The sequence below is a fragment of the Garra rufa genome, chromosome 11, assembly GCF_049309525.1.
Source record: "Garra rufa chromosome 11, GarRuf1.0, whole genome shotgun sequence".
Taxonomy (NCBI): Eukaryota; Metazoa; Chordata; class Actinopteri; order Cypriniformes; family Cyprinidae; genus Garra; species Garra rufa.
Window position 1 is genome coordinate 49,598,646 of NC_133371.1, and position 10,000 is coordinate 49,608,645.

Below are 10,000 nucleotides of genomic sequence, written 5' to 3' on the forward strand. Positions count from 1 at the left end.
TACATCTTCGCCACTAAACGTAAGCTGAGTTCACTGCTTTCTGGCCTTTGACCCCATTTCCTGTGCATCTATTCACACTGTTTGTGTTTCAGAGCTGCATCACATCCCAAGTCACCTGACCACACCACTGTCCCTCAACGATATCCCACCATGCATTGCTCAGACGATGGAAAACGAAGACTCGTGGGACTTTGATATTTTCAACCTGGAGTCAGCCACCATGAAGCGGTGAAGAGAAACACGCACACCTTTTCCTGTTTAACACTGTAAAGCTGCTTTGACACAATCTGGGTTGTATAAAGCAGTATAGAAATAAGGGTGACTTAACAAACACAAAACAAAAGAAAACATGAACACTATGTGCTTCGTTTACTGGTTTGTTTTGATTGGTAGTGGTTTTTCCAGTTGAGTGTGTCATTTAGCTCACTTCTGATGACAGTTTCCTCCCCCACTCCATCTAAACACACTCATGTCGTGCTGGTGTAGATTCTGAACAGGTATGTTTGTGTAACAGTCAGGTGAGCGGCCGGTTCTCATTCCTCACGCTGTTTATTTTCAGGCCTTTAACGTTTCTGGGTCTGAAGATCTTCTCGCGCTTCGGCGTCTGTGAGTTTCTGAGCTGTCCGGAGGCGACGCTGCGCTCCTGGCTGCAGATCGTCGAGGCCAATTATCACTCCAGCAACTCCTACCACAACTCCTCGCACGCCGCAGACGTACTGCACGCCACCGCCTACTTCCTGTGCAAGGAGCGCGTCAAGGTGAACACACACGAGTCGCGACACGCAAACACGTGAATGCTCTTGAGTCAGAGAAGCGGTTCACAATCCTGCATGTTTTTGATGTTTCTCTTATCTGACACACACATTTGAGTTCAATTTTGATTAATGAGACATGCAAAATGTGCAGTGCTGAGGAGAACCAGGATTGGAAACCACAGGTTTCAACTGAATAGTGTTTTCACTGCAAAACATCACAAAAATGCTGCAAATATCACTGCAATTTTTGAGAAAAGCTGAAATTAGTTGAGCTGCAAAAATCTGACAAACGCTCCATGAAATCCAGCTGGACTGATGAGTGTGCAGCGGGTGAGCAGTGAATCTCCATCAGTGCTGATCCTGTGTCACGATGCAAAAACAGGATCTGGTTCTCTTGTAATGCGCTTTGAGAACAGGTTCGGCTGATCCTCGCTTTATGTTGCTGTTTGTCCTGTTATTCGATTTTTGGATGTGGTTTGTGGTTGTTTCTTTCACCACACAGAACAGACTCAGCTGAAGTCATGTGACTCAGTTATTCGACACACAGCGTTGACTAGCAGTAGACGCGATGGACGGCACATGCTAACGAAAGACGCGATGGTGTTAGCGCAGCGATCGCAGCTCAATGTCGCCGCAGCTTCATATGTTTCCGTGCGTTTCTTTCTCAGCAAAGTCTGGACCCCATAGACGAGGTGGCGGCTCTGATCGCGGCTACGGTGCACGACGTCGATCATCCTGGACGTACAAACTCCTTCCTGTGTAACGCAGGAAGTGAACTGGCCATCCTGTACAACGACACCGCCGTGTTGGAGAGTCACCACGCCGCGCTCGCCTTCCAGATCACCACTCGAGACGACAAGTGCAACATCTTCAAGAACATGGAGAGGTACACGCTGAACTGTGCTTTCTTATTTGTGCCAGTATTTCAAGCGCTGTGTTCCGCTGTTGCGCTGTGAGCCGAACGTTAGACGAGACGTGCTCGAGATGTTCTGAGTGTGTTTGCTGGATGGTGATTTTCCTCTTGTTTTAGTGCAGTGGTGTGTGTGATCTCATGTTTCTGATGGTGAATGTGCTCTCAGTGATCAGATCATCCGGCGAACACTTGCTGACGCCGCTTTCTCTCACAGGAACGAGTACCGCACGCTCCGGCAGGCCGTCATAGACATGGTCCTCGCCACTGAGATGACCAAACACTTTGAACATGTCAACAAGTTTGTCAACAGCATCAACAAACCACTGGCAGCACTGGAGGAGAACGGAGTGAGAATCACACAAACACGCACACAACTCCGTATATCTATCTTTGTGAGGACATACATTGACACAATGCAGTCTAGCTTCTAACCCATCAGAACTAAGAGTCTCACCCAAACCCTAACCCTTTACCCAATTATAACCTGATCCCTAAAACCAAGTCTTGACCCTCAAACAGGCCTTTAAAGGAGTATCAGAAAAGGAGGACTGGCCAAAATATCCTCACTTTACAAAACTGTCCTCACTGCGATGGTCTAAACCTCAGACTGGCCCTCACAAAGAGAGCTGTACAAGTGCACACACACAATCACTCTTTCTCACACACATACACACAGAGATAAAACCATCATGTTTTTTTAGTGTGGCGCATGTGTCACTGACAAAAAAATCTGTTGCACATTATATCATGAAAAATATATACAAAAATAACAATGTAATAGGGATGGGACGATAAATTAGCCTTTTTCACACTTCCGTGTTTCTGGCTTCCGGATTGGCGCTCGCAGGGTAAAAGTTTTTCCGGTGACAGCAGCGGCCGTACTTAACATGCGTAAGTTCGGGAATCTAAGTCTATTTTTACAAAATAGATACTATGACACTATGATATATACCGGGGTTTTACTCTAAAAATAGCAAACATTTTTTCAAAAACTTTGTCAGCTTCTGGTCATCACATAGACTATGATTATTTAATTATGAATGATAGCACTTATAATACAGCACAGTTTTGAGTTTTGCTGTTCTGTCTATTTGGTGCTGGCTGTGCATTATCACTCTTCATGTTTTTTTTCGCGATTATTAATGTTGTTGTTGTTATTATTATTAAAGTAATATTGTATTTTCTACTTGCTCTCCTTTGCATTATTCATTTTACGGTGTAAATGTACGTTGCAGAATGTGCCCAGGGATATACATAATAAAATAATATAATACTAAACAAGACAATACTCCGATTAATGGCTTTATTCCATTTGGATCTGGATTACGTTGCTGTATTGAGTTTAGGCATCATCCGGACACAGAATCGTTTAATTTAATCTTGGGAAAATGTGCATTTGGATATAAAGGCTGTCAAATGCTGTCATAATTGACCATGATGTAGTGATTCGAGGGAAATGACTGAGTAAATTGAGAAAATAGCTTAAATATACCAGAGATTGAGAACAGAAACTATGGCTGGCGCTATGTTGCGCATATTATATTGAGGAGTCAGCGGTCCGAGTGCCCATATAAATCACAAACAAGTAAAAATGTTGTTTCTTTGTTGATTATATAACAACAACTTGGAAAACAGACAAAACAGAAAAGGTAAAAGGCATTATTTGAGACAAGAGCATATTAATATAATAGGCGCAGACCTGTAGCGGAACTGACTTTACCCTGCGCTGACGTCATTTCCGATTTTTGTGAAAAAGGCTTATTGTTGCAGCGCGAATCGAGAAATGATTCAGAATCGATTCTAAATTTTCTGAACACATCGTGATTCTTTCTCAAATCGATTCTGAGCTTAATTTTGAACAGCAGATGGCACTGCTTGCTTTAGAAACAGCCATGCTCTGCTTGTTTCCAGATCCTTACTTACACTTGAGCCTAAAATAACCATTTATACAACTCGAAAAAGTTGAATTGAATTACAATGGTGTTTACAGTGGGCTGTGTTTACATTAATCTCGCATCAGATTCTGAGCCGAGGTGAAATTACACGACTCAGACAAACGCACAAGTGCTCTTCAGCCCTCTTCGTCGTGAGCGTTCAGATAAAACTAGATTAGAGCAGCCTCTGCTGTTAAAATCTAAGCTCAGAATCGATTCCAAAGAGAAACAGCATGCATTTGGTTGGTCTCAGAACCGTTCTCTGAATCGATTTATCGTCCCTACAATGTAAAATAATACCTCAGTCTGAACAGCCACATTTCCAGTTTTTTTAATTTTTATTTTTTTTATAGTGACTCTTTATAACCCTCATATGAGTTTGAATCTTGCTGCCCATCTGAACAATCCATATTCATGTGTTTATGTGTGCAGGGTAACGGTGATGAGGACTCAGTGAAGAGCATCCTGACGGCTCCAGAGAACCGGATCCTGGTGAAGCGGATGTTGATCAAGTGTGCTGACATCTCCAACCCCTGCAGGCCGCTGGAGCTGTGCATCGAGTGGGCCGGACGCATCTCAGAGGAGTATTTCGCACAGGTGTGTGTTTGTGAGCTGTCCTCATGAACCATCAGTGTAGAGCTGTGGCTTTGAGTATTGACGAGGATTGTAGCTGAAATCCCCTTGAGGAAAACTATCTAATATCTGACAAATCATGAAACTGCAGGATAGCGAGAGAGAAACGGCAGTCAGCGGAGAGTGGTGTGTTCAGTCTCGTCTCTGTTTTTCAGACGGATGAAGAGAAGCAGCAGGGTTTGCCGGTGGTGATGCCCGTGTTCGATCGCAACACCTGCAGCATTCCCAAATCCCAGATCTCCTTCATCGACTACTTCATCACCGACATGTTTGACGCCTGGGACGGTAAGATCATCTCAGCTAGATTTATACTGTTTTACTGTCCTAATTGTAATTGTCTGTAAATACGGTTGAGCTGAGGATGTACTGAATGTTGACAGTAATGATACTTTTCTGTTTGTAGCGTTTGCCGATCTGCCCAATCTAATGCAGCATCTGGACAACAACTTCAAGTACTGGAAGGGTTTGGACGAGAAGAAGCTGCGCAGCTTGCGACCGCCGCCGGAGTAACGCACACGCGTGAGGATGAGGACGAGCGGAGCTAACGTTTGAGCGTCTCCTCCTGTGAAGAAACACTAGCGATCGACTCGACCGCGACAGAAATGCGCATCTGTGGAGCGCTATTTCTTTTGGTCCAGTTGTTTCTTGTTTTTTTTTCTTTATTAATAACTAATGATGGGAATCATGTTAGCTAATAAATACCCTCAGAATGAGAGATGATCTAAACGCCAAAGGTGATTAACACGAATGATGATGATGATGTATTTAATATCTGCAGACACGGACAGGAAACATCACGTTTTTATTTTCGTACGTGGACGCGAGCATCTGTGAAGACTTTGGGCCTTGAACGATTTTCCTCCGGAGATTTTTCTATGTGGTCGATCTACTGACGAGACTGCTGCCTTATTTTATACGCTCTATTTATACGGCGACCCGCGACGGACATCTGCGGTTTTTAACACGCTCCTGTTATATGAAGTAAATCTCAATATTTTTATAGATGATAAATTTTACACTGGAACGATGTAAAGCATCTCAGACTCCTCGGAGAGGGATGATCATTCATTCTTCGTGTCGTTTTTGTCCGCAGCCGAGCGTCCGAGAGAACCGGCGCGTGTCCGGCGGATCCTCTCCGTCGGGGTTTTGTTTATTGGGTTCATTCTGTGTCTCTGGGCTCAGACGGACGGACGCTGTCGGCGAAGCGGCTGACGGTGATCTGCTCCGTCGTAAAGCTGAATAAACGAGCGGCGACGTGATTTCTGACAGCGTCCCACCAGCACTTCAGATTCGATCATCTTCCTCCGAATCGGCGAGCGGACGCGGTCGAGAGGACCGTTCGCCTGGATGTCTGGGAATGCGTCTGGGCTGTGCTTCGCTCCCAAATGACAAGAAAAATGAGATTATATTTTGTATTTAGGACCATTATGATTTTTTTGCGTTGTGACATTATTTTCATGATGAATTACCTCTTTAAATTTCTCTTTAAATTCTCATCTGTAATGTCAAAAGAAGTTATTTAAATTGTAAAGTATTTCTACATCATTGTAGTATTTGTTGTACTGCCCTTTTTGATTTAATAAAAAAGCTATTTTTTATTGTAAAGCAGAACTACAATAATAAATGAAACTACAATAATCAACTGACGTCCAGGAGAGACTCGGTGGCAACTTGCGCTCGATTGTCACAAAATCCAGGATTGACTTGTGTGTTGTGTAGGAGCTGATTTCGGGGTGAGATGTGAGCTGGACGTGTGTCTGCGGGGTTTCATTTGTAGATTCTCAGAGTTTGAGTCTGAGGACGGTTTGGTGTGTCGTTGTGAATCAGCTCCTGAGGTTCAGACTGCTGCTGTTTCTGTGTTTTATGTTCATCAAACCTTCAAGAGCTGCTGTTGGTTATGTTTCATTATCAATGATCAGAGTGTGTATCAATGATCGATCAGAGTCTCTGGTTCTGTTTGTGTTCAGTGATTCTTCTGCAAACCCATCCTGAGAATAACGACTCAGTTCTATTAGTGTAGAGCTTTTCACATCACATAAAGTTTCAAAACAATTGCACAGAAAACAGCTTTAAGACCAGTGTGGCGACGACAAGGAGAAACACTCCAGATGAGAAACCCCTGAGAGGATCAGGCCGCACTCGTCTCCTGTGAAGATGTTGATGGATATCCTGAAATCAGGCCCAATCTTCTTCAGGACCTTACAGCCGTATTCAGCTCTGCTCTTTATTTATCGTGAGAATTCAGTAACAAATAAATGAAGCTCTTGAAGGTGAGTGACGGTTTCCTGGATGATTTTATAGCGATTAGACGCTGACCTTTGACCTTGAGGCTCAGATGAACTTCGCTCCATAATCTCTGACATCAGAGAACTGAATAGAGGTAAAACAAAAACATTAAAGATAAACCATTTCAAGTGTCAGATTTAATTCAGAAAATTGTAGAGAATGTAAATAAAGCTTACTGTGTGTCTTCATCTAAACGCGATTTGACGTGTTCGACCTCTGACGCAGTTCCGCTTGACGCCGGAAGGCGGCGCTGGAGGAGGCGGAGCTCCGCTGAATATAAACGGCCGAAGAACAGACGCGTCACATGACTTCCGCTCGAGGCCTCGCGCAGAGTGTGTTTGTGAATCGATGACCAGACTAGGTTTAAAGCTTCATATCGGTGTCGTATCGGTGTTCCGCGACTGAAGCTCCGATCGCCGCGATGGCGTCTGGATCACCGTGAGTGTGTTTGTTCAGATTCTCCGGTCAGAAAAGAAACTTTAGGTCCGGTTGATTCTTTCTGTCCTCATTCTGCTGTCTGTGTTCATATCAAACTCAAGCGCTTTGTCAACATTATACTACACGACTCTACATCAGTTATTTTTACTTCAGACGTTCATGAGAGAATTAATGATGGAAACTGTTCGTGTTCAGCTGTAAATCAGCTCTGAAACACAATACTAGCTTTATTATACAGGTCAGTTCAGTTTAGACAGAGCTGCAGAACTAGGTCACTTTTGACTCATTGATGTGATGTAAGAACAGCTGTTACACTGGTGTAAAAGTGGAGGACATGAAGACAGACTCTCTCAGCACTAGAGTTCTGTTGATACTCTCCTCCTACAGGAAACACGTGTGGCGATCAGAACAGGCCCACAGCTGGAGTCTGCCCCGGCCTACAATCGACACACACACTCTAACACACACACACACACACACACACACACACACACACACACACACACCAGACTGTCACGGCGTTCATGATGTTGTTTGTGTTCCGCAGGTGTGTGAACAGCAGATGGGATCGCCCCAAAGCGGACGTCCTGCCAAATGAGTCCCGTGTCTCCGTCTCGTCTGCTGCGGGGTCAGAGGTCAGGTCAGAGTCTCCTCAGGGTGGCGTGGAGATGGCGGCGGCGATGGCGGCTAAAATCAACGCCATGCTGATGGCCAAAGGCAAACTGAAAACACTGCAGCCGCTGCCCAGTAAAGTACTAACTGTCCCACAGCTGCGTTTCCCATGATGCACCTGTCTGTCTGTGAGCTCACGTGTGTTTGTGTGTTTGCAGGCGCCGCCCGCCGCTCTTCCTGTCGCCGCAGACGAGCTCATCGTGGCTGAAGTGGACATAAACGACGTGCCGATGGAGTGCAGGAATCTGCTGACCAAAGGGAAGACTCAGGACGAGGTGCGTAACGTCACACACATAGACAGGCGTGACGCTGGCGTGTGTGTCTGCATGTGTTGACTCTCTGCTGTCTGTGCTGTAGATCGGTCAGCTGAGCGGCGCAGTGGTGTCCACTAAAGGCCTGTACATGAGTGACGCAGACAGGAGCGGCGCAGGCGTGTGGGTATCGTGTGTGTGTGTGTGTGTGTGTGTGTGTGTGTGTGTGTGTCTGTGTCTGTGTGTGTGTTTGCACACGTGTGCTGTCTGCTCTCTCACACGCTGTCTCTGTGTGTTTAGGACGAGGCCGCTGTATCTGCATGTGCAGGGCCGGCGTCAGGAGGATGTCAACAGTAAGTCCTATAGTCCAGTCTCTGCTGCAGTCTTGCGGCGCATCACTTTTGTGCGGATACCACCTGCTTTACCAACCCAGTTGCTTTTTGTAGGTTAAACACTGAGCAAAACCTGCATGAGAGGCTTTTCATCCTTCCAAAAACTCCTGATCCCATTGATTCCTGATGAAATGACTGAATTTTGCACTTGGGTTTTATTTTATTTTATAGAGCAAAACTAAATGTGAGATGAGCATAAAGGTGTGCCATTAGTGCACTGCAGGAAGAGCCTATTTCAGAGCACATTACACACTCTATAAAGCTCTTGATCAGTGTGAGCTCACTAGAGACATTTGTGAAGCTTTAAGGATTACTCCACTTCCAGAATAAAAATACATTTTTTCAGTTGCAAAAATATATATATATATAATTTTTTTTTTTTTTTTTTTTTTTTTTTTTTTTGAGAAAACATTCCAGGATTTTCTCCATATAGTGGACTTCAGTGGGGTTCAACTGATTGAAGGTTAAAAATACAGGGATGTTTTACCCTCCTTTCATATTCACTTTGTAAACACTGGGTCGGTTCTTCTGCAGCGATGTAGGATGATTGGATTGAAGTTGGAGGAGAAAATGAGATGTGAGTTTTTCCACACACCCTAACTGTCATGAACTGGAGTACACATGCGCATCACAGAGCTAGACAAGACCAGCATTTAAGCTTAAAAAGTATATAAATTGCATTGTTTTGTTAGATAAGACCCTTATTCCTCGGCTGGGATCGTTTAGAGCCCTTTGAAACTGCACTAAAACTGTTTATTTTTATTTTTTTTATTTTATTTTTTTTTACTGTAAACGAGAAACTTATCTAAAAGCATAATTACGACAAACGAGCCGTTTTTGAGATTGACTGTGATTTAGTTTTGTGGTCAATGGCCAGTGAATGGGAGAACTAGGGGCATAACTTTGAGCGCATCAAAATCGATATTTTTACAACACTAAGAAGACTCGACACACCATGACACTTTGCTGGAAGTATCGTCTGGGTCTCTACACATGAACTCCAGCATTGAGAACATTGTGTACACAGAGTTCACTAAAAAGAAAGGGTTTGAACAACTCACTTTCACTGTTTGAGTTTCCGCTCGCGGTCGTCTTGCCAGTCAAGAAGTGTCCATCTCCGAATGCGAGGATGGATAGCTCCTAAAGCATATTTCCATATAAATGCACGGCTAATTCATTGTTTTGTCGCAAGTGAAAAACAATATTAAACTTCTAGTTGTAAAAAGAGCCTCATATAAGCCTAATATTTCGTCCTATGGAGTCCATTCATTCGCATTCGGAGATGGACACCTCTTGACTGGCAAGATGAGCGGAAACTCAAACAGTGAAAGTGAGTTGTTCAAAACCTTTCTTTTTAGTAAACTGTGTACACAATGTTCTCAATGCTGGAGTTCATGTGTAGAGACCCAGGCCATACTTCCAGCAAAGTGTCATGGTGTGTCGAGTCTTCTTAGTGTTGTAAAAATATCGATTTTGATGCACTCAAAGTTATGCCCCTAGTTCTCCCATTCACCGGCCATTGACCACAAAACTAAATCACAGTCAATCTCAAAAATGGCTCGTTTGTCGTAATTATGCTTTTAGATATGTTTGTCTCGTTTACAGTAAAAAAAAAAAACAGCCCAGGTTGCATTTTGGCAATAGTTATCCTTTAAATCTGTTGAGCACCATTGAAGTCCACTATATGGAGAAAAATCCTGGAATGTTTTCCTCAAAACAACCGAAT

At 43.9% G+C, this 10,000-nt stretch overlaps 2 protein-coding genes across 4 annotated transcripts in view; both read left to right on the plus strand.

Annotated features, from left to right (window-relative positions):
- The window catches only part of pde8a (phosphodiesterase 8A), a 16,727-nt gene extending 10,850 nt beyond the window's left edge, over positions 1-5,877 (plus strand). For both annotated transcript variants that reach the window (XM_073851131.1, XM_073851132.1), the window contains exons 14-21: positions 1-19; positions 93-228; positions 560-758; positions 1,424-1,641; positions 1,883-2,015; positions 4,035-4,199; positions 4,391-4,520; positions 4,639-5,877. The exon at positions 1-19 is cut by the window's left edge and continues 30 nt beyond it. In XM_073851131.1, coding sequence (XP_073707232.1) covers positions 1-19; positions 93-228; positions 560-758; positions 1,424-1,641; positions 1,883-2,015; positions 4,035-4,199; positions 4,391-4,520; positions 4,639-4,745 — 1,107 coding nt within the window. In that variant the 3' untranslated portion in view covers positions 4,746-5,877. The remainder of the gene's footprint in view (positions 20-92; positions 229-559; positions 759-1,423; positions 1,642-1,882; positions 2,016-4,034; positions 4,200-4,390; positions 4,521-4,638) is intronic.
- A 950-nt stretch (positions 5,878-6,827) lies between these two features.
- The window catches only part of LOC141345633 (KH homology domain-containing protein 4-like), an 18,020-nt gene continuing 14,847 nt past the window's right edge, over positions 6,828-10,000 (plus strand). The window contains exons 1-5 of one of the 2 annotated variants that reach the window (XM_073850517.1): positions 6,828-6,959; positions 7,507-7,711; positions 7,790-7,906; positions 7,989-8,065; positions 8,183-8,235. In XM_073850517.1, the coding sequence (XP_073706618.1) occupies positions 6,943-6,959; positions 7,507-7,711; positions 7,790-7,906; positions 7,989-8,065; positions 8,183-8,235 (469 nt within the window). In that variant the 5' untranslated portion in view covers positions 6,828-6,942. Of the gene's footprint in view, positions 6,960-7,506; positions 7,712-7,789; positions 7,907-7,988; positions 8,066-8,182; positions 8,236-10,000 lie in introns of those variants that run through there. The other variant, XM_073850518.1, reaches the window with a different exon arrangement.